The sequence below is a fragment of the Oreochromis aureus genome, linkage group 18, assembly GCF_013358895.1.
Source record: "Oreochromis aureus strain Israel breed Guangdong linkage group 18, ZZ_aureus, whole genome shotgun sequence".
NCBI lineage: Eukaryota > Metazoa > Chordata > Actinopteri > Cichliformes > Cichlidae > Oreochromis > Oreochromis aureus.
Genome location: NC_052959.1, coordinates 11,312,219 through 11,336,741, shown reverse-complemented (window position 1 = coordinate 11,336,741; position 24,523 = coordinate 11,312,219). Strand labels below are relative to the sequence as shown.

The window sequence follows — 24,523 nt, the reverse complement described above, 5'->3', positions numbered from 1 at the left end:
TGCCTCCTCCTCCTCCTCCTCATCTTTCACATACATTAGGGTTTCCCTTTGCACGCAACAGCCATGAAATAAACGAAAAAATCAGAGTCCTCCGTGCGGTGCAGTCTTCCAGCCAATTCACCAACTGGAGTATTTGTGCACCACCATGCAAGCGGCGGGCACCGCGGCAGCTGATGCCGATGCTACTGTAAACAGTGGCAGCAGCAGCAGCGCCGCAGACATAAGCGACAGAGACGGGGCAGGGGAGAGGATGGAGAGGACGGTGCCAAGCGAACAGCAGCAGGACAGGACCAACAACCAGCAGCAGCATCAACAGACGTCCTCAACCCCGTCTGGAGTGCTGGGTGAGTATCGCAGAGAAAGATTGAGGGGATGGGGGGGTGAACGGCAAAATGTGTGTGTGGACTCGCCTTCTCTGTTATCACAGAAAGCGAGTGTTTGTGTGCCTTTACCAAAAAAAAAAAAAAAAAAAAAAAAAAAGAGAGAGAGAAAGAATGGGGATAATGCACGAACGATATGGTGCAGTCACTGATGCTTAACAGACTTCACTGAATGACTCACTGGGGAGACAGGAGGGATCCGTCTGGGACTGGGTTGAGGTTTCCGTATCCTTTAATTTCGCCGCTACACGGTGCGCATTCCGATTCAGGCAGGCCCGGGAAGAGTCCGAGGCAGGCTTCCTGGTCCACAGGTGCATGAAGGGCTGATATGCAACGGAGGTGTGTGTCCCGGCGGGCTGTCGGACACTGTGCGCTATACTCTGAAGACACTAAATAATACGCTGCGAGCTCAGATGTCAGCTGTGACTTTACACGGAGAAATAGCATGCTACAGTAGTGAGTAAGCAAGGGATGGATGGATGGATTATGAAGATGATAAAAAAGCAGTAAGAATTATATGCGCTGTCACCTTTTACTCCACTCATCTGTGACACTTCATGGGGGTTTGCTCTGTGGTGGTTTCAGGACGCATAGATACCTTGCCTTTTATAAAAGACTCGGGTTATAATCTGGGCCTCTTACTGTATAACCTTTACAGTCCTGGCCTGAACAGTGTCACCATAGCTACTGCTTTCATTTACCAACTGACTTCAAGCCAACCAGCGTAAACCACACTGGGGGGAAATCTGGTGGCACATAATATGTATACATACATAAAAAACCACTTTAAACTTTCAAAGGTTTGGAAAGATATCCTACCATTTCCCCTTGCTCTGTCAGTCTGGAGGCTACAGCAGATTATCAAAGCTTCCGTCTTTCTGGTTTGTGTGTAGCCTGTTTGTTGAAGACTTCACGGATGCTTGCCTGCTGTTTGTCCATTGCATGCTGGGAAACCACCCTACAACAGCTTGACTTTGACTTGTCAACTTACTCCTGAATAAATATTTAAATTAATACTAAAATCAAACGGAAAAAAAACATTTTGAGAAGTAACTTTCTAAAAGCATTCTTGAGCTATAACATGCTGTCTGATGAATCCCAACAAAAATATGACACGGAGTAAACTAAGATGCAGTCTCATATTTGATTTAATATTTAATATTTACTGTTACACTTGTTTTTTAGAGTCCCATTGCACTTGATAAATATCATAATTCTCATCCATTACGTGAGACCTCTCCCTTTTGTATCAGTAAACTAGATGCTAAAATCACAATTAATATTCAGGAAAGCAAAGCAAACTGCAAAATATGGACTGATATTGATATTCACAGCTGTGAAAAATATCTGATAGCCAGTGCTCAGTAAATGTAGTTTTATTTGTCATTTTATGTATTGATTTATGTATAAATAATATGTCGTGGGGTTTAAAATATACTCATTATACTCCAGTTCTTTGGTGTGCACCTGCTCTATTGCATTCTTATATTAAATAAGCTCATCATTTAATGATAATTTGACCCTAATTTGATAAATTGCTTCTGCCCGGGAGAGAAATTTGCATGTCAGATACACATTCAAGTAGAGGATTCTTCATGGCTTTAATAAGCGTTTCTGTCATGGGGAACCAGCGAGAACATCGGTGTGCGGTACTCTGAAACACACAGAGCGTGGAGTCGAAGCAGCCAGTGTCTGTGAGTTGGCTTGGGTCGCATCAATATGTCACACAAGACGTATTTCTGTTTACATCTGATTGATGTTGGAGTTTATTAGTTGTGCATTGCATGCAGTGAGTTGGTTTATTCCCAGCCACAAAATACTGTCACACACGAGATGGCAGCAGCATCGAAGGCCCTCAGAAAGAGGGCTAATACGTGCTGTAAGTAGGTGATGTGATATTGCAGAATGTGACATCCAGAAGACAGGCACACACTGAGAGAGTGTTACACTATAATTCAGTGAACTATGAAGCGATTCGCCCATCACTGTGGCTGTCGTTCCTGAGCGTGAGCCACTGAAAACCAACGTGTGAAAGGCACAGCAATAAAAATGATGACTTCAGACTTCAGTGTATCGTTAAAATGCACAAGTGCGATGACGCTGCTGAGTACACCGAGGCCTGTTGGTTTGTCAGCACTTAATGTTTATCTAGAGAGGCTTGAAAAAGTAGCTTGTTAGAGAGTATTTACTCACCGACCAGTTTGCAGATCATTTGTTTGTTTGCCTCTCAGAACATTTGCTCAGTCACAGCACTGTTAACCTACACTGGAGATGACTCATTATTTTCTACATTTCAGTCCCTATGTCACCATGACAGAGCAAACACTTAATAGTGAATGGAAAATGTTGTGATTAAACTTTGTCTGTATTGAGCAAGTGACTGATATTAATCAAAAACTGGTCAGTTGTGGTTAGTATCTGTCTTTTTTTTCTCTTTAAACTTTGTTAACCCCAGTTTGACCCAGTCTCATCCTTTCTCTATATTACCTGTCTTCCTTAGATAAACTGTTTGGGAAGCGACTTCTGCAAGCCAGGCACTTTATTATGTCACGGAAGTCCTGGTTAAAGATGGTTCCCACAGAGAACTGTGATATACTGATGACATTCCCAGGTACAGTAAGCTCAAACGTGTCCTATTCGTTTCATTTGTCCTGTGCTGAAGCCATTGCTGCAGAGAGAGCAGTGTTCATTTAATATCAGTGATGATCAGCCACCCACTTAGTCAGATGATTGTGACTGTAAGATGGGACCTTCCATTTACTGTGCTTACACACCATCCCCTTCTGCAGTGTATTTTCATGAAGCTGTGAATTCGTTGGCCAAACCTTCACATATACAACATGAAAGTCCCATCCTATACATTATGTTGCATTTAAACATGATACCGTTTGTGTGGGGTCTATGTTAGACTGCTTTTTTTTAAGTGCAAATAATCTTTGATGACATGGAATGAAATTTTATGGCCTGAATAAAAACAGATTACAATCATTTGCTGATTTTATATTGTACTTACATTGGAACACAGAAAACATATAAAATGTTTAACGTGAGATTACTGACCAGGACTGCAGGGGGGACTCCTAATCCTCCATCAACTGTAAAATGTTGACCAAATCAAACATGTGGATGATAAAGAATGAGATTAGCATATTAGTTCAGGGCCCAGGTTAACAAGGACTGCCTTGGCTGCTGTTGGCCATCAGGGTGCTGGAGGAATCTGTGCTACTGTTGATGAAAGATAAAGAAAGAGGAAAGGGGGAAGGCATGTTGGAAGGTGTGCAGGAGACCAGGTAGACGGATTCAAGCTGTTTTACCATGGTGTAAGTAGGAAAAGAAATGAGGTAGGGGTAATCTTATTTGAAGAGTATGTGAATAGTGTTACTGAGGTGAAGAGAGTTTCAAAGTGCACAAAAGGGTAGATGTGGATAAAAAGAGAAAGAGGTATTCTAGAGTAAGTTGGATGAAGTGGTAGAGAGTGTCTGAAGGGGGAAGAGGGTGGTGATTGGAGCAGACGTCAGTGGACATTTGCGTGACAGGAACAGAGGTGTTAAGTGGGCATGGTGTTAAGGAGAGAAATGCAGAAGGACAGATGGTGGTGGATTTTTGCCCAAACTATAGAAATGGCTGTGGTAGGGAGGTAAGCATGACATATAAGATTGGAGGAAGGTGCACACAGGTGGATTACATCTTTTGCAGAACATGCAGTCCTAAAGAGATAGGAGGCTGTGAGGTGGTGTCTGGAATGTAGTTATAGGGAACATCAGATGTCTGTAGGATGAGTGAAGGCAGATATAAGGATTAAATAATGCAACAATCAAAGGACAAGACAGGTGAAAAGGGAATCCAGGCAGGGTGGAGTGGAGGGACACGGTTGTCAAGGGTGAACTCTGACAGAAGGATGGCACCAAGAGTGAAAGGGATGGTTTATAAGATGGTAGTGAGAGCTGCTATGATGTGTGATTTGAAAATGGTGGCAGGAATATGACAACATTCCTCTCCCAAATTTCCAGCAACTGCTCTCCTCAGCCTGTTTACAGGCTGCTGTTAAAAGAAGAGGGGATGTTACACGGTGGTTTACATGATCCTGTCCCAACTTTATTTAAAGACATGTAATCATCATAAAATGGTACATTTTCTCAGCTTAAGTATTTAATATGTTTTTTTTAAATGCCTTCTTATCAATAAAATGTGTTTATGCAATTTGTAAATCATTGCACTCTGTTTTTATCATCCCCATTATTAAGAACTGAGGTTGTATCATGAATTTAATTTAACTTAATTAGAGTAAAGAGATGGTTGAGACTGTTAAGATGTTTATTGTAGCAAAACAGGAATTGAAATGTAAACTCTTCGACATTGGATCTTACGATTACTGTGAAGATTTTTTATGTTCAAGAAAACAGATCTGAAGAATGCGGATCTGGTTTTTATGACCACTCTGAAAAAAACTTTTCTCTTCACACATTTCCTTTTGAGCCGACCTTCAGCGGAAACATCAGCTGCTTTGATTGTTTAGAGTTCAACTGTTTCCACCTATTTACGCTTTGATGTTTTAAGTCATCCATCTGAAAGTGCACACATGACGCACAGAATTGCACCTTAACTGTCTTATCGTGCGTACCTGCAGTTTTTAATCTAGGCAGGCACGCTTGAATTTTAACCAGAATAAGTAGTCTTGTCGAGTCAGCTGAAGCAGTTTTTATCAACCATAAATGGCTCAGTATGACTTTATTCTAAGCAATCAAAGACAGCAGCTGTTACAAAACTGTAACTCAACAATGTGCAACAGTCATAGCTGAATGTGATAGAAAGAAACACACACGGCACATATTTATATATAAATTGCACCTGTTTTAAAGCGTTTCCACGTTAGATGAACTTAACGTTGTAAATGCTTTTCAGTGTGATGTTTAGTGTTAGTAAGGTCGTTAACAGTTTCATTACTGGTTCAAATTTTTCATAGAGTCAGCTGAAAAAGATTGATTGGTGACAGTCCATCCTCACTAGCTTTTAAAAAAATGTCTGTGGTAAATGGAGACAAGTATTTAACTGGAACGGCCTTCTACTGCCACCCCCACCTCCCACCTACCTCCCTGCTTCATGACACTTCAGTCAGAGCTGTGAAAAACTGTCTTTGGTTCAGCCTCCTTATGCAGCATCAAACATATAATTTCCTTATAATTTTGATAAACAACTAATTTAGACTGTAATAAAAATACATGTAAATGACATTAATGCGATTGATAAAAAATGTCAACATTTTTCCCTACAGATACAATAGATGACCACACTCTGCTGTGGCTCCTGAATCAGATTCGGGTTGGAATCCCACAAGTCAGCATCCAGGTTCGACAGCATAAACACACCCAGGCAAACGCCTTCTTCATCACAACAACGTTCGAGAAGTAGGTAACTCAAACTGTGGCTGTGTGTGTTACACCATTTTGACATTTTATACCATTATTGATTTACACCTGCTTCATCTTAGCCACAAACAAATGCCCAGACTTAGTGTTGCCATCCTCTGCTAGATTTTGCCATTAATGGGCTTCGTGGCAGATAAATGTGTTTTAGTATTAAAGAACTGTGTGTTTATAGCTCCTATTCAGTTAGGTGCAGTTAGGTACAAAAATGTGGAGTATTAATTTTACATACATGATTATACAGTTAGGCCCATATGTTTGTAGACAGTTATTTTTGTTTTTGTTTTTCTGATCTTGTGTACACCATCACAGTGGATTAAAGCACAGAGTTTCAGCTTTAATTAAAGAGGTTAAAAAAATTATTTAAAAAAAAAATCTAACATAATTTTAAATATGAGGACTGTTTTTAATATTTGAAAAACCTTTATAGTCAATGACTGCCTCAGGTCTTGAACTCATGGACATCACCAAATGCTTTGAATCCTGTGTTTGCACTTTGTAGCTCTGTCTGATCAGTTTTGCAGCATTTAATTTGTCTGAGTCTGAGCTGAGAGTATAAACAGCCCTGTACACGTCACAGTTCATCCTGCTGCTTCCATCAGCAGTCACATCATCGATAAACATGCCAGCCATACATGCCCATGCCATAACACTACCTCCACCATGTTGACAGATGATGTGGTGTACTTTGTTTCATTAACTGTTTCAATTTTTCTTCAGACTTTTTCTTCCTATCATTCTGATATAAGCTCATCTCTATTTCATCTCTTCTTTTTCCAGAACTGTGCAGGCTTTTTAGATGTTTTCTGGCAAAGTTTAATCTGATCTTCTAGTTCTTGAGTTTAACCGGTGGTTTTCTCTCATTATTTACATTCATGAAGGCATCTGTTGATTGGAGATCTTGACAATGATACCTCCTCCGGAGCGTTCTTGACTTGGTCTGAAGCATTTTTGTTAACCAAGGAAAAAAATTCACAATTCATCCGCTTTAGTTGTCCTCTGTGGTCTTTTTTTTTTCCGTTGGTGTTGAAGAGCTGGCAAGTACATTCATTCTTTTTAACAATGTACCAGGGTGGAGTCGGTGGAGATGAGAATTAGGGGTGATTTGTGAGTCTAGAATAGCAGCAAGACTGAAAGAGGAAGCTGGCTGAGACCTGCTATGATTTATGTTTTGGATACAGTGGCATGAACACAAAGACATGAGGTAGTAGAGTTGAAGATTTTAAGATTTTCATTGGGAGGGAAAAGATTAGAAATTAGTACATTCGAGGAACAGCTCAGGTTTAGTGTTATGGAGACAAAGTTAGAGAAGCAAGGAGATGATTTGGACATGTGCAGAGAAGATAGTGGATATATTGGAAAAAGACTGTGCCAGCTGCCAGGCAGAAGGAAAAGATGAAGATCACAAACAAGATAGTGAAGGAGGACATGCAGTGATTTGGTGTGACAGAGGAGGATGGTAGAGAGAAAGGGAGTCGGAGGCAGGTGATCAACTGTGTCACCTGGCCATAAAATTGTTATTTAGTCAATTGTCCAAATAATAATTTTGAGGCTCTGAAAATGGATTACTAAGTGTAAAATGTCACAGTCAATGAACTAACTCTAAGCAAGAAATGTAATTAGAGTATTAGAGTAAAATTATTTTGAATACATGTGACAAGTCATCCTCCACCTCCACTTGTATTCACTGCAGTTTGATATTTACCGGCCCTTAATGTACCTAAATAATGAAACATTTTCAGTGCAGCGTCTGTTCGGTGTCAGTTCTCCATCAGGGTTTATGCTGCTGTTCATTCACCCTCAGCTTACTGCGAGGAGCGGAGCAGATGGGCATGCACAAGAACGTTAAACCACAGTTTGGTGGTGGCATGCGGCGCTTTTCCTGTGAGGAGGACAACATCTATGAGAACATTGAGAGCGAGCTCTGCTTTTTTACCTCTCAGGTTAGAAGCCAAACCCTGGGTCATGTTATGTATGGATGTCAGTATTGTTTGAATATCTTAAACAGTATAAACTGTGAATTCAATGGATTAAAATGTATGTTTTCTTTTTTTTTCCTGCTTTGTGTTCGTGGTTTTGTTCAGGAGCGTCAGAGCATCATTAAGTACTGGCTTGATAACCTGCGAGCCAAGCAGGGGGAGGTCCTTCACAACATTCACTTCCTGGAGGGACAGCCAATCAGTATGCTGAGGTTTTTTTATGAGCACTTTATATTGAGGCATTCCTTAAATACTTCACGAATGGATTTGCTTTTAAATGCAATATTTCATATTTCAACTGGTGTACAAATAGATGCCAAGTTTATCATGAAAATCTCATGTTCTAATACAAGAAGCCCCTCACTGAAGACTATCAGGACATCCACTGTTAGAGTTTTACCCTTTTCACTAAAATAAACTAAATGTATTATTTTTTGCTGGATTACAGAAGATTTTAGAATCCATGTTTTTCCAAACTTGATGTGTCCTCTTTAGTTCCAGAGCTGATAGCTCGGGGGGTGATCCAGCAAATGTTTCCTCTTCATGAGCAGAGGATACTGAATCAGCTGATGACATCTTGGGTCCAGGCTGTATGTGAGAGGCAGCCCCTTGGTAGGAAGATTTGCAATTCTACTTTGGAGGGCAGTAAACAGAAGGCCTCCATTATGCCTACACACAGTTATAAGGAATATTAAATGACACTGTAAAACATTATGTGATGCCTTCAAATCCTAAACCCTCAACATTTTCAATTTTTCTACTTTGTAGATGACATCTGTGACTACTTTGGAGTGAAGATTGCTATGTATTTTGCTTGGCTGGGTTTCTACACCAACTCCATGCTTTATCCTGCTGTCATTGGCTTTCTCCTCTGGATACTAGCAGAGGCTGACCAGGTACTCGGAGCATTTTTTTTTTCTTTCTTGAAAACATTTATACATTTTTGGACAGGGATTTTTGACAGTAAATCTGCCTCTGTACACCACCAAATCAAATCAAATCAAATCAAATCAAATCAAATCAAATCAAATCAAATCAAATCAAATCAAATCAAATCAAATCAAATCAAATCAAATCAAATCAAATCAAATCAAAATTTATTTATGTAGCACATTTAAAAACAACAAATTCGATCAAAGTGCTTCACAAATTAGGAAATAAATAAAATAAGACAAATTTACCAAACAGCAACACAAGACAAGACAGCCAAATGATAGTCAAACCAACTTAACTCAGAGCCAAGGTAAAAAGATGAGTCTTAAAGCGAGATTTAAAAGACTGAATAGACTCAGAAGTGCGAATGGCAAAAGGGAGATTGTTCCATAGTCTAGGTGCTACGATAGCAAAGGCACGATCACCTCTGGTTTTCAGCCTAGACTTGCATTAAGAGCATCTGGTTTGATGATCTTAGTGTTTAGTGATACCAAAGTGAGTTTCAAATAAAGCAGTCAATATGTGATTAAAGTGGCATGCTTCAAATACTCAGAAGTAACTGGACAATTGACTGCATACAGACGAAGCCCGTCCCCTCATTATTTCATGACTAATTAGGAAAAGATCAAAGCTCTAGAGCTGATTCCAAGTGTTCAGCTTGTATTTGGTATCTCTTCTGTTATCACTATGAGGTCCAAATAGGTGTTGATGCAAATGCAGGTCATCATTAATTAGAAAAAAAAGAGATGATTGTTTGATGACAGAATTATTTCCAGGAAACAAAACTTCACAACATGTAGCCAAGTCAAAAACACCCTTGAGGATGTAGGCGTGTCATTGTCAACAATCGGTAATGTAAAGAATTTAAACAAGTCTACATCAAGTCTACAATCAAAAGTTGCCTTCATGTATGGAAGGATTTGTAAACACTCAGTATTTCCTTGTTCCTCTTGTATTTCCTTGTTGTAACAAGGTGCAAAACATTGGTTACACTCAATAACAAAGAGGCCAGATTATGCTTCACCAGACAACACCTAGAACACAAGAGCCTGGACACTTCTTCGGACACGTGAAACCAAAATCAACTAGTGAAAAGAAAAACATGAAGAAGTAGAGAAACAGCTCACAAAGCATGCCACATTATCTATTAAAACACGGTGGCGGCAGTGTCATGGTATGACTGCAGTGGAACCGGTTCACTAGTGTTTGCTGATGATGTGACTGCTGATAGAAGTAATGGGATGAATTGGAAGTGTAAAAGGCTATACTCTCTACTCAGACTCAGACAAATATTACAAAACTGATCAGATAGTGCTTCACGGTGCACGTGGATAGTGAAAAATGAAAGTATACGGCAAAGACGTTTACAGGGATATACTTCAGTGGCCGGGTCTGTCATCCAACAGAGCATGCTTTTCAGCTATTAAATACAAAACTGAATGTAGAGACCCACAAACAAGCAGCAACTGAACACAGCTAAACAACCTGAAAGGATTTTCAGGATTTTATTTTAAAAAATAATCTTTATTTTTAAAAATATGCCAGTTTGTCCAATTTCCTTTGAGCCTCTGAAAATGGAGGCCTGTGTATAAAACCAGCTTTAATTTCTAAGCAGTTTATGCCAAACCTTTGTAAAAGTCCTTGAATTAAACATGAAAGTCTACACTGCAGTCACACCTTGATTAATTTAAAATCCACGGTGGTGGTGTACAGGGGCAAAATTACAAAAAAAAGCATTTTAATCTCAGGAAAATATTTTATCTTTTCTTTAGCTCGTTGTGGAAATTGAAAAAATGTATTTGCGTAAAGCAAATTCAGAGTATTATGTCATCAAACATAAGGCACTAAATATTCAAATAGATGATAGTTGATCTACACAGAAATAATCGTATTCGTTTCAGCTTATCGTTTTCTGGTTTGGTTTTCCTGACAGTATAAATGCTCTGGCTCAGAGGCTTTTAATTTGAATGTGTGAGATTGAAAAGATAGCAGCCCCTGACAGGAAGTAGGCAGCTTTGATTTATGGTCAAGCTGACGTGCTGGCACGCTGAAAAGCAGAACAGACAAAAATCCCTCTTCACGATCAAACAGTTGATATGTAACATGTAAGGAGCAAACACTTGGGTAATATGCATGAAAGTAAATATGAAATTTCCACTGAATTGCCTCTAATGTTTTTCATAAAATGCTTAAACTGTTTATAAGTTAAAGCAGCACATGATACAAACTAAATAATCTAATCAGTGGCACTGCATGGTATAACTTTATCATCACATGTTACAGCATTTTGTCTTTGGTTTTCTAATGCTCCTGCTCAGACCAGTCAGGATATCTGCTGTGTGGTTTTTGCCCTCTTCAACGTTGTGTGGGCGACTTTGTTTCTGGAGCGCTGGAAGAGGCGAGAGGCAGAGCTGGCTTACAGGTGGGGCACTCTGGATACCCCCACCGAGTCCTTAGAGGAGCCCAGACCTCAGTTCAGGGTGAGCACTGTTTCAGATCTTATACCACCAAACATTTTTCGGTGATAATGATAATAAACTTCTAAAGCTTATTTGTTTTAAATTAATGAATTTAAACGCAGACTTTGAATTATTTTATTCAGCATTTCCATTTTTATCAAAGTAAAAAGCTATATTGCTGTCTTTGCATGATGCAAGGGATCAGTTACTCAGTTCTGCAGCAACTCAGTTGCGACACAATACCAGGAAATGCGATCAACGTGTTTCTAAGAGTAGTGTGTGAGTGTGAGTGCGTGGGGGGTGAAGGTGTCCAACTCACTGTGTCGTGCTGTGAAGAATGAATAGAAAACTGAACGGGGGGGTAGTGCCTCGAAAGGGGAGTGTGGGAACTCCTTAGCACAAGCCCGGCTAGCTCAGTCGGTAGAGCATGAGACTCTTAATCTCAGGGTCGTGGGTTCGAGCCCCACGTTGGGCGTGATAGCTTTTAAAGAAGACATACATATAACCGGAAGTCCTACAAAATAGGAAGATCTGACTTCTTGGCAGGCAATGTTGCAAATTGTACAGATGGCATGAGTTGGATGTAACAAATTATATACAGAGAATTAGCTGTTTGCTGTGGAGCGCACTATGATAAGACATCTCATATCATTTTTACACTTCAAATGATGACAAAAATCCGAAAATAGCCTCCAATCTCATATTCAGCCTGGCCCGTCTGTTCCCTCCTCCTCTGTTGTCTCTGCAGGGAGTGAAGCGTTGCAGTCCTATAACTGGCTGTGAGGAGTTCTACTATCCGCCCTGGAAGAGAGCTCTGTTCAGATGGCTGGTCAGCCTGCCCATCTGCCTCCTCTGTCTCTGCTTCGTCTTCCTCGCCATGCTCCTCTGCCTGGAACTGCAGGTTTGACACCCAGAACAACCGTGTGCAGGTTCTGTGAGACAAGATGAATTTAATATAGTCATGGTGATGATATATATCTGTGATTAATTCTACCTTTAACAAAATAAATATATAAGGAGTTTAACAAGAGAGGTAAAAAGTGAGAACAAATTTGCTTCAGACCAATAAAGTCTATCTTTATTCTATGTCATAAATGTTTTTTTGTTTTTTTGAATAAAAGCTATGAAGAATGTAAGATCCATGTCAACTGGTAGTCCTGAGATTTGTGCAATGTGTTATTTTCTAAAACAGGTTAAACAGACCATAATCAACTATACCTCCTACCAGCTCACATTCATTTAACGGCCTTTTAAAAATAGCCCAGGGATTTGAGATATGAATGAACAGGCCATTAAAAATGTATTTCTATTTCACCTTGCAGGAAGTGGTGATGGAGATTCAGGAGCTGCCTAGTATTACAAGATTCATTCCGAAGATACTTCTGGCCATGACAGTAACTGTATGTGATGAAGTGTATAAGAAGATCGCCTACTGGCTCAATGACATGGGTAAGAAGAAATTAAATTTAATGAAGCGTACTTGCCCATGACCGTGATTTAGTTTATGCAACTCTTTGGTAGGTAGAAGGCTGTCCTATGTCCTAGTCTGTATTTTTACTTTTTGTTAGAGGAAAAACTGCTGCACACTGAATAACACTATTCTTATTTGCATTTCTTCGCCTAGAAAACTACAGACTCCAGAGTGCCTATGAGAATAATCTCATCATCAAGATGGTTTTTGTAAGTCATTATTTCCCCTCATTTGGGGCTAAACACAGTTTACCATGAACGAGTGAGTGAGTGAGCGTTTGCCTTTCTGCAATGTTTTCCTTTTGTTTTGCAGTTTGAATTCATCAATTCTTACCTTAGCCTTTTCTACATTGGATTCTACCTCAAGGACATGGAGCGACTGAAGGAGGTAACCACAGTTTTATTTATTTATCCACAGATAACCAAAATACTGAGTTAAAAGTCATTTTATCTGCAAATGCCCAAATGTCACTTTGCTGAACACTGGGCACCGTGGCCCAAAGTAGCAACTCTACACTTGGAACTTGGCAGTTTGTAGTAATAATATTGTTGTTGTCAGCAATTTTATCAACCAAACTGATTAACCAAGGGATTTTTTTCAGCTGCAGACAGCTTGGTAATTAAGTTAAAATGAGCGCCATATTTCATTTAGTATTTTGGGGCTTTTCACATGAGCTCATTTTCATTTAAGTCAGAGTGTGGAAATAAAACATTACATTAATGGCTGTTTCCAACATATAATGAATAAAGATAACTTCATCTGATTTGTTATAACGGTTTTTGATATTAACTTTATATCTAAGTCTATTCCCTTCTGAGTCCCAGGGGGATCCCTGTCAGTCACAGTGCAAACAATGCACGGTGCAGTATAATGTGTGAGAATAAAGCATAAAGAACTGAGGGTCGCTCAAGAGTTTTGCACAGCATGGTATAATAATGAAACACTGCATTTGTTGCTCTAAGCTTCTGTAGATCACACAAGATCAAAGCTTTAACAGCAACACCCACAATTTCTTGAACTAAGCACCAGTTTATTCTGAATCCCAGTGTCTGTGTTTTTTCCAGTCAACAATGACTGGGTCTTGATTTGATGTCATTCTTACATTCAGCACAGTAACAGATGCCGTCCTTCTCTTCACAGATGCTAGCTACTCTACTGATTTTCCGCCAGTTCCTACAGAACATCAAAGAGGTCCTTCAGCCTTACCTGTATGAGCAAAACAAGCTCGGTGTATTCACCCCAAAGGTGCTGTGGGAGCTTCTCCAAGCCATCGTGCTAAAATATGGCCGCCTGGCTCTGGGAAAGGCTCAAGCTTCAATGACATCCTATTCCTTTCTGAGTCCCAGAGGAATTCCTGTCAGTCACAGTGCAAACGGTAACCCAGAGCCAAAGAGAAGAGGGGATCTGAAAGCAGGATTCAGGCTGACAGAGGAAGAGTGGGACATGACCGACAGTGCCATGAAGCAACGTAAAGTCAGCTTCACCGAGAAGGTCGACTACCAGGATGTCACAACGGACACGCAGGCAGCGGATGACAGCTCCCTAGAGGACAGTCCCACGCTGGTGGAGGAGGGCATGGATCCTTCCAGTATTTTTGATAGCTGCGATGAGGACAGTGATTATGAAGTGCTGCCTCAAGTATGTGCTTTGCTTAATTGAACTGTGTATCAGATTCGATTGCTGCTTTGTATTCTTGCCGTATGTCTTTAAAATGCAAAATTGACGTCCTTTGCTTTAATAGGTATCAAAGGTCTCTCAATATTACATTGTGCTGTTTGAGAGTCATTTAACTCACAATATCACAACTAACGTATGCACTGCAAAGCTATAGAATTAAAGCTCCTGTTACTAGATTAGCAGTCTAATATTTCCTTTAGCAGGACACCAAAGAGAATACCACCATGCCCTCTGTCTGTCAGAGAAGAAGGAATGTGGGGGAGGGCAATGATGACAAGAAATCATGGATCGATCCACCGGAAGAGCCAAAAGCTGTCACTCTGACCCAGGCCGAGATTGAGAGTTGTATGCAGACATACGAGGTAGGACTACACTTAAATTCATCCGTCGCCATGAAAATAATTTGACATTTAATAGAAATTTTGTTGCTTAACGACAACTTGACCCCGACAGGACACACTTCAGGACTACCAGGAGATGTTCATTCAGTTTGGTTACGTGGTGCTTTTCTCTTCTGCGTTTCCGCTGGCGGCCATGTGCGCCCTTATCAACAACATCATCGAAATACGCAGCGATGCCCTGAAGCTCTGTACCGGTCTGCAGAGACCGTTTGGGCAGAGGGTGGAGAACATAGGACAATGGCAGGTCAGTGTGTGTCATGCTTTGAAAAATGTCAGAAAAGCCTCCAGGCTCCAGTGTGCACAGCAGGGGCATCTGATAATATGTAAATATCTCTCCCTGTGTGTCGCCAGACTGCGATGGAGGCCATGGGCTTGATAGCCATTATAGTTAACTGCTACCTGATTGGTCAGTGCGGGCAGCTTCAGCGTCTGTTCCCCTGGCTTAGTCCTGAAATGACCATCATCTCCATCGTCTTGTTGGAGGTATTTGCAGTCGTTTAGATTTGGCAGTGAAGACTTGTGTTTGTTTTTTGTAAATGTGGAAAATGATATTTTCTTATATTTATTGTGATTTTTGGTATTTGTATCAATAGAAATATTAAAGACAGGCGGGAGGGGGAGAATGCCATTGTGCCTTGGTGGAACTGTGTGTTGAGAGTGTCCCTTTGTGGTCTTGGTGGTTTACAGCACTTTGCAATCCTCCTAAAGTACATCATCCATGTTGCCATCCCTGATATCCCTGGCTGGGTTGCAGAAGAGATGGCCAAACTAGAGTACCGACGAAGGGAAGCTTTCAAGGTATAACTGTGATAGCTTGAAAGACCTTCGGCCAACGTAAGGCTTGCTGTTGGCTGCATACTGTATTGTGTTTTTGTATATCTCTACATTTGTGCCCCTTGGTACCTCATGGTGTGCATTATCCAACAATAAACACCAGTGAATGAAGAAGTAACTGTATGTGTTTGTCTGTATAGTCTTGTTGGCACCTTGTCTTGATGATAAGTCTTGTTATAGAGATAGCAACACAACTATGAGCCAAATGGAAAAATCTAGATATTTGTATTTATGTTTGCATTTCATCACTGTTAGTATATATATTTTAAATGTATAATATTTCAATGTGTATTTCTACATGTATTTATCCCTCATTTTCTCTATCTTTAATGTCAAACTTCTCCCTCTTAGAAGCATGAGCTGCAGGCCCAACAACACTTCCAGCAGCAGCTCAGGCGCAGGCGTGAAGAAGAAGAGCTTCAGCGTCATGCTGAGCTGCAGGCAGAAGCCCGTCAGGAGAGCGACTGCCATAAGGCAGACACCCAGCACCAGCATCACCATGACAAAACACAAGGAAGTAAGCCAGGGGACAAGCCCAAGAGACCAAGCTCTCTGCTGGGAAACAACAATGTGATGAAGCTTAAGCAGATCATTCCTCTCCAGGGGAAGTTCTCCTCCGGCACATCACGGTCCCCGGCTCAGTCCCCAACGGGAGGCGAAGCAAAGCTTCCAGGATTTCTGAAGTTCTTGAAGTCACCTGAGGTGAAAAAAGAGCCAGCAGTGGCAGTTGGAGCCACGCAGGGGTCAACAGTGACCTCTTCAGTTCCCCCTAGTGGCCAGGAGAGGTCACAATCCCCCAACCGGACATTCAGTCCTGGGAAGCTGTTCAGCTTCAGCAAGTCAGAGGGTACTGTGGTGTGCGCAAATGGGACACAGCTGACCACCCAGGCTGCTAACACTCAACCCAATAGGGTTGAGTTAAACACATCCTCAGAGGAATTACCCTCGAATGAGTCAGATAAAGGTGAATCGAAACAACTGACTGATTTAGAAAGCTCCAACTCAAAGACTCAATAAATGATCAACCAAACCAGTGTATTATTATAAAGTGGAGAGCAGCATACAAGTGACATTGATGCACCTGCACTGTAGGAGAACATTAGTCATGACGACCACATGTAAAGTCAGCGAGGATTAGACTTTCACACTTCATGCAACTTACTTCTCACAAAACGTTAAACTGTATCTATTAACACTCAACTATCTAACTTCCATGTAAAAAATGTACAGTAATCATAACTCCTTGAGTGGAGCTTGAGTAACCTTTAATTAAGGTTCAATTACTGCATGAGCGGTTTTCAACAGCACCAGAACACACTGTATTGATGTGAAGGATCGTTTCCCCCCCCCCTCAATTTCCAGGACTTTATCACCAATGAGCCCTTTTGTCAGAGGTCATGAGCAGCAACTTCCCATTCTGCATTTATTTCTCCTTCATTTTGATGCCTGTATAAAATGCATGTTGCATTATGTGCATGCATTACTTCTCCATCGTGTCTTTTTAGTTGTGAAGCACTTTCAAAGCCATTGTATTCCTCCGCAATAGGTCAGATTTATTCACTGTGACCATAAAAAATATTCTATTTTTCTTAACTTTGATTTTCTATGAATTATTTTACTACATAAATTAGCGAATGTACTTCCTTGATGCAAATAAATCTCACTTTAATAAACGCCCATCGAGAAATAAAACACTCACTGTATGACTGACCGCACTGCTGGATCGATTTCTTTGCTGGATGTAGGGCTTGAATTAAAACGCTCATATACATTCAGAGGCCAGTTTATTAGGTATACCTGTTCAGCCATGCAGACATAGTCCAGAGTTCAAAGTTCAAACTAAGCATCAGAATGGGAAAGGAAGGAACACATGGATGTTGGTGCTAGAGAGGTTGGTCTGAGTATTTTGGAAACTGAGCTGATAGGTAGACAACAGTAACTCAAATTATCAGGATCTCTGAATGCACAACATATCAAACCTTGAAGCAGATGGGCTTCACAGCAGAAGACCAAAGCGGGTGTGATTGTTGTCAAGAAAAGAACAGGAAAGTGAGGCTACAATTTGCAAAGTTTAACCAAAACTGGACAATAGAATATTTGAGCAATTTCCCATTTGCAATAATTGTGTGATCCTATCATGTCAATATGGACGAAAATCTCTGAAAAATGCTTCCAGCCCCTTGTTGGATCTATGCTGTGGAGAATTCAGGCATTTCTGAGGGTACAAGTGGGTCCAACCAATTATTAAAAGAACTGTACTTAATTAAGTGGTCATTGGTGTATTCTCTTATATAAACATGGTATTAAAAGGTATAGCTTTCAGGTGCCGAGCTATAAAAAAAATAAACAATGTTTAAAGTGTTGTATATTACCTGCATATTTGCACATGCAATCAGAAAGAAGGATCTTTCTTCAGTTTCACCCCAAGACTGGCTGCTGATTACAGAGTTATCATCTTTACTGCATGTCACAGAGCAATCTATACAAGAACATCCAAAACTGACAATACAACTATACAATCAACTCAAAGCAAAACAACAAACTTAATCAAGTGATGGAATACAAACCATAAGACATCAGAAGAAATGGGTGACTCTTTTATATGAAGCTAAAGAAAATACACTGCCTCTTTCAGGTTTAAAGTAGTACATGTGAAATCTACGTGTACTCTCGTTCCACTGACCTGCACAAGCAAGAAAGTGAACATTCATGAGTCAGCCACACTGATAAAACCTCTGAAAGATGAAAAACACAACATCTTCTGCAACGTCCTGCTGGAAACCTTGCGCATTCGTCTGGATGTTACTATCACCCACTTTCTCTTAAATAAAGTGGGCGTTTAAACAAAGTACATAAGTGGATTAAGGACAGCACTTGCTTCTGGCCAAACATCAAACTGCCCAGGAACAGCTCAAGCAACACAAAGAGCCCAAAGCACTGACCCATCCCTTAAATTCCACACACTCAAAGCTGTTGCACGAGGGGAGATCGACATGACATAAGGTCAGTTTTAATTTTGTGGCTGGCTCGTGTACACTGTAGCAGGTTAAACTTTTCAAAAGTATTTCTTTCATAAGGTGCAAAAACTCAACAAATTAGTTAAATGCTTTTGTTTCATTTACACAAACTCCCTACAGCATAAAAGTTGTCTTAACAATGTGAGGATAACTACAGCTAGCTTGGGAAAGAAAATTGGAGTGAGTCTTGTTACCTGATAAAAAGGTGAGGGCAATCACAATACACATACTGTACAAATATACAAGATTTGCAGAGCCTTGGGAGCAGCTTCACTCTTTGCAATGTATGTACTGAACCTTGTTGATCCAAAAATATTTCCTCAACATGGCTCAAATGACTGACGTGTTTAAGCACACGAGAACAGCACATTTACAGCTAGGATGCTCAGTAGTCCCCCCAAAACAACAGTATGGCTAAAGTGTAAATTTACACATATTATTCAGTAAAATACTGTGCTGATGGCGCCATTACAAAGATCCAACTGCTGAAGTATTAAGAAGCTGAGATTTTAGCTACAAAATATGTACAAGTAAAAATTGCATCCTCTAGTATAAATATTGGCTTGGATGTTTTCTTACACCAAAGTCCATCCAACTCTGCAGTGCTTAATCTTCCTGAAACACAATGTAAACCAAGGGGCACCCTAAGACGCAAGTGGAAACACACTCACTTCCACATAAGGCAATAAGTCATTATAGTTATTATTCATCGGGAGAAAACAAACATTTCTCGATCACTCGTCTTGTTTCTGCAACGCAGCTCACAAAAACAAACCCTGAATCTAACGTTAAACCTAAACCACTATTAAAATAATTATTTCCACTTATTGTAATGGCAGTAATCTTTAAAAAGATTACCTAAAATGACATATGAACAATTTCTGTCGTTACTTAATTCAAAAATTTAAGTTCCTGATTGAAAAATATCCACAAGGTCATCTCACAGCACATGCACATTTCAGATATGTGTGAATTACTGCAACTGTAAACCTTTAAAGGGTCAGGCCAAAAGCTTCTTCTTTTTTTTTTTAAATCCCTGGCATCTTTAAAGAAAAACTACATGGGTGTAAGTGGAATAAAACCACAGGGACTGGGCAATAAGGAGGTAGATGTTTGATCATTTTAAGACTACTATGAAAAAAAAAACTCTGAAGTAGAAGTATGGCCTCCTCAAAGGGAAGAAAACAATGCATGAAAGCAGTGAATAAACTGAGGAAAAAGGTATTTGGTTAAGAAGGAGCTCTAAAGTAAAGTCCAAACATTAGGAACAACTTGACAGCTGTGGTCTGAAATCAAACTGCTTGTGCAGCTGTGGCAAACTTATTTGCAAACATGTATTTTGCATCGGCTCGTGCATTTTGTCTGAGTGGGTCAGTCTCTACTCGGAGAATCGATGGCGCAGCAGTTTATGAAGCTTCATTCGGCTCTCTGTTGTCTGTTCTTGCAATTTTTCGTGGAGGTGCCGTGTTCTCCCCTTCTGTTTGTTCCTGTTCTCGCTTTTTTGCCGCATTCTGATGGAGTAAGGAAAAGGACATTAACCACTGAACTTCAACATAATGGAGACGTGCCATCATAGACAATATAATTAGCACAAACTGCTTCCTCCATTAGATGAACGATATTTAAAAGCCTTTACCTTTTTATCCCACTGTTGATGTAGATATCGTAATAAGATGTTTGTCTTCTCTGTGACTATGACTGAGGAACAAAAACACAGAGATGATCTGATCATGAGAAACACAAAAGCACACAATGCAAAAAGAGAGAAAAAAATGTAGGAATGCATAATAGATGCAGAGTGTTTATGTAGAGTGACTTTTGGGGAAGATGCAGACATCAATTTTTAGGGAGTAAAAAGAATTGTGATATCAATGTATCAGCCAATAATCTCTAAATGCATAAATAGGTATACAATATATTTGAGTCAAAGTGAACATGTTAAATGATGAGCCATCTCCAACCATATAGAGCATTTTATAAATGATTTTGCAAGCATACTTGACTGCACACATCTAACGCCTACTGCTGAGAATAACAATATTAGAAATCATATACAGTGCTGTAAAAATGTATTTGCCAGCTTACTGATTTCTTTCTTTGTTTGTTTTTTTCCCATATTTGTCAAACTTGCATGTTTCGGATCAAACAAATTTTAATGTTAGACAAAGACAACCTGACTAACTGCCTGTTTTTAAATGATGATTTCATTTATTAAGGAAAAAAGCTATCCAAAAATACCTTTCCCTTTCCTGATGCATGCTCAATCATCCAGGTAAGTAGATTCCAAAAGGTTGATTCTGTTCATCTGGACGTAGCATTTTCAATAAGAGAAACATTTCGTCACTTATCCAAGTGACTTCCTCAGTCTCAGTTCAGCAAGAACTACAATCAAATCTCTGTGACAACTGGTAATGAGTCTTTCACATTGCTGTGAAATTGCTGAGTAATTTGGCCCACTCTTCTTTGCAGAATTGTTTTAATTCAGCCATGTTGGAGGGGTTTCTACCATGAACAACCTGTTTAACATCATGCCAAAGCGTCTCTATTGGATTTACAGTAAGTCTAGACTTTGACTAGTCCACTCCACTCCAAAACCTTTTTTTTTTTTTTTTTTTGAGCCTTCCAGAGGTGCACTGTATGTTTTGGATCATTGTCCTGCTGTATAAATCAAGTGAGCTTGAGCTTCAGAACAGAAAGTTATAGCAGGACATTATCCTTCAGCATTTTCTGGTATAGACCAGAATTCATGTTCCATCAGTTACAGCAAGTTGTCCTGAAGCAGCAAAGCAACATCAGACCGTGACACTACCACAACCATGTTTGACTGCCGGTATGATGCTGTTTTTATTAAATGCTGTGTTAGTTTTATGCCATACGTAACGGGACACTCTTGGGAAGGTTCACCACTGTTTTCCCAATTTGTGGATAATGGCTGTCATTGTGGTTCACTGGAGTCCCAACCTTAAAAACAGCATTGTAACCAAAGACTGATAGATGTCAGTGGCTTTGTTTCTCTGCTGTTTCTTTAGATAGTTTTATAATGTGTTCCTTTTTGAGATTTTTATGCCTACATAGGGGTTGGGGCAATTACTTTTCCCACACAGGGCTAAGCAGGCTTAACCTGATAAATGATCAGTTAATATACTGAATATTGTATTTACTCAGTCATTTACTTTGACTAATATTAAAATTAGTTTGATGATCTGAAACATGAAAGTGTGCCAAATATGCAAAAAGAAAGAAAAAGAAACCAAGAAGGGGCAAATGCTTTTTCACAACACTGTAATCTGATACTGATAAGCCTATGATAAGTTGACATCAGTCCAAAGTTTAGCAATCTGTGAGAAAGAACGTAAAAGCCTAGAGGCCATTCACTGGGTGTGTACTTACTCTGCTCTGAGGGATAATCCCGAGTTGGAAGATAAACAGATGGTCGACGGTTCTACAAAAAAAAAAAAGAAAAAAGAAAAAAATAAGAGAGGTCCAAGTTAGTCTATTATTGCTTAAACTGCTTCAGACATCAATAGTGGCATCACAACATGACAAGACGTTCTTGAGCTCAGATTAGAAATGAAAACATCTGAGCATAATGAGAAACACAAGCATCACTCACTGAGGCTTTGCACACAGAGTCTGCATGGAACCTGCTGAAGTTGTTTTTGTTGTAGACGGGCAGTCCTTTCAGGAAGTCTCTCTGTATACACAACAGAAAAATAAGACGATAAACACTTAAGTGTAACTGCAGCTGCGACACACATACACTACCAGATGGAAAACACACTCAGGCAGGTTGCACAAACAACTCCTGCCCTTCACATTTATCAAGGTGACGTATTTGTAATGTGACAGGCTATTTACAGCACGTCTCACTTGCTACAACAAGCAATTCGACGGATAGCAACTTAAACAGTTCAGGAATGAAGTATCTATGAACCAACCTTCTCCATTTCTGCCCGGGTCGTGCTCTTCGTTTGTTATTGAGCAAAGCACGGTGAGGGTGAAACCCAGCAAATGCTACTGCTTTAGCTAGCTAGCTACTAAGCCTTGTTTTTGTCGAAGCCAAGATACCGAACTGTTTACCCGGTCAACAGCGCCTGCTACAAAACATAAACTACGTTTGATATGATTGCATCGCGTCACTTCAATCAGGTAGAAAACTACCACTCGTGTAACTACAAAAATGCCGAAATTTAGGGTCTTTTTGGCCGCCAACTTGCTACTATTTCAAAACTCCATATTTGTTGTTCGTCTCTTATGGGCGGTTATCTTCTGATATCCAGCCTATCTCATTGGCTGAACAGTGGCAGGTCTGGGAAAAGAGAGAAAGGGCAAGAAGCCGATTGGTCAGAAAGTCATGACGTAGAAGACAAATTTCCCCAATACGACGCAGGTTATGGACGAGGGTGCTCATAAAAACAACACTACTTTCTCCACTACTCCCCTCACACGTACACCGCTTCTGGGGAATCTGCACACAGAGGGAGAGAGTGTGAAAAACGCAGATTATACAGCAGCATAAAACAAGCTATAATAATAATGTTATTAATTAAGTGATCGGACTGATTCCTGTCGTGTATATTCAGTTAAAATGAATTACAATAATGGCTTAAGAATATTGCAAGGGTATTAAACTGTAATTGTTCACGCCCCCCCTAAAAACTACCTTTAAACTCATATTTAAAGAGCTACAACACAATTAAATTAATTTAAAACATTTCATTTCAGTTCATTTCAGTTTTCTTTTAAATAGCACTAATTCACAACAATAGTTGCCTTGAGATTCTTTATATTCTAAGATAAAGACCCTACAATATTAGAAAGCCCTAACAATCAGATATCCCCCTAAGAGCAAGCACTTGATGACAACTTCATGATAGAACTCCTTTTTAACAGAAACCTCTGACAGAACCAGGTTCAGGGAGGGCCAGCCATCTGCCAAGACCAGTTAAGTGTAAGAGGAAAGAGAAGAACGCAGAGAGAGACAGGACAAAAGACACACTATGGGAGAAAGAGCCAGAGTTTAATAATCACTAATGATTAAATACAGTAGTGGACAATAAACATACAGAGACTAAAAAGAGATGAGTGAAGAAGGAACACTCTGTGCCTCATGGGAAGCATCCAGCAACTTAGGCCTAAGTAAGGGAGGGTTCAGTGTCACCTGATCCAGCTGTAAGCTCTATCGTAGAAGGAATTTTTTAAGCCTAATCTTAAAACTAGAGATGGTGTCTGTCTCGCAAATCCAAACTGGGAGCACAGAAGAGGAGCTTGAAAGCTGAAATATCCTAGGAACCACAAGTAAGCCAGCAGTTTGAGAGTGAAGTGCTCTGTTGGGGTGATATGGTACTATGAGGTCGTTAAGATAGGATGGGGCCTGGTTATTCAAGAACTTGTATGTGAGGTGAGGGATTTTAAATCTGATTCTTAGTAAAGAGAAGCCAGTATAGGAGAAATACGTTTTTTCTTTCTAGTCCCTGTCAGTACTCTAGGTGCACTATTTGGGATTAAATGAAGGCTTTTCAGGGAGTTTTTAGGACAGCCTGATAATAATGAATGACAGTCCAGCCTACCTTGGGATGTTCTGCTAGGTCTTGACTGCAGCCACCTTCAGTGGCCACTTGTTTGTGGGTCTCTCTGCCAACAGTTTTGTATATATATTCCTGAAAGCATGCTCTGTTGGGTTGACTATTGAAGAATACATCATCATTTTCTTTTGAGGAACTCTTTGGCTCATTAGTCATTTGCACTGTGAAGCGCTGTCTTCATTAATGTATGAAGTGATTCTCAAAGTTTGTGCTGGGGACCCCTGGTGGGCTGCGAAGGTACTGCAGGTGGCCCGCAGCAATAACACAAGTTCAGTTTGAAATTAAATCACTACGTACAGTTTCATATTTATATGTAATGTGAATTAAAATTGGTAATGGTACATTTTTATATTGTGATATTAGT

The 24,523-nt window shown here is 40.0% G+C and overlaps 2 protein-coding genes and 1 non-coding gene across 4 annotated transcripts; 2 read left to right on the top strand and 1 right to left on the bottom strand.

Moving 5' to 3' along the window:
• Positions 1 to 29: 29 nt before the first annotated feature.
• ano8a (anoctamin 8a) lies at positions 30 to 19,711 on the top strand. Of its 2 annotated transcripts, none has more exons than XM_031732180.2 (18): positions 30 to 344; positions 2,881 to 2,991; positions 5,653 to 5,785; positions 7,608 to 7,746; positions 7,888 to 7,984; positions 8,278 to 8,394; positions 8,551 to 8,678; positions 11,034 to 11,195; positions 11,923 to 12,075; positions 12,497 to 12,623; positions 12,799 to 12,854; positions 12,958 to 13,032; positions 13,786 to 14,283; positions 14,526 to 14,684; positions 14,776 to 14,967; positions 15,075 to 15,206; positions 15,411 to 15,521; positions 15,909 to 19,711. In XM_031732180.2, exons 1-18 carry the CDS (start codon positions 146 to 148, stop codon positions 16,572 to 16,574), a joined length of 3,255 nt encoding a protein of 1,084 aa, XP_031588040.1. In that variant the 5' UTR covers positions 30 to 145; the 3' UTR covers positions 16,575 to 19,711. The 2 variants fall into 2 exon arrangements, with proteins under 2 accessions (XP_031588040.1, XP_039458267.1); XM_039602333.1 differs by having other exon boundaries at positions 14,523 to 14,684.
• On the top strand, positions 11,577 to 11,649 carry trnak-cuu. The gene has a single exon. It is a non-coding gene; the product is annotated as a tRNA-Lys (tRNA).
• Positions 17,327 to 22,865, bottom strand: LOC116314425 (DET1- and DDB1-associated protein 1-like). The gene is made up of 5 exons (XM_031732442.2): positions 22,513 to 22,865; positions 22,188 to 22,268; positions 21,965 to 22,016; positions 20,211 to 20,272; positions 17,327 to 20,085 (listed from the first exon to the last, which is right to left on the bottom strand). The coding sequence occupies exons 1-5, from the start codon at positions 22,519 to 22,521 to the stop codon at positions 19,981 to 19,983; spliced, it is 309 nt and encodes a 102-aa protein (XP_031588302.1). The 5' UTR covers positions 22,522 to 22,865; the 3' UTR covers positions 17,327 to 19,980.
• Positions 22,866 to 24,523: the final 1,658 nt, after the last annotated feature.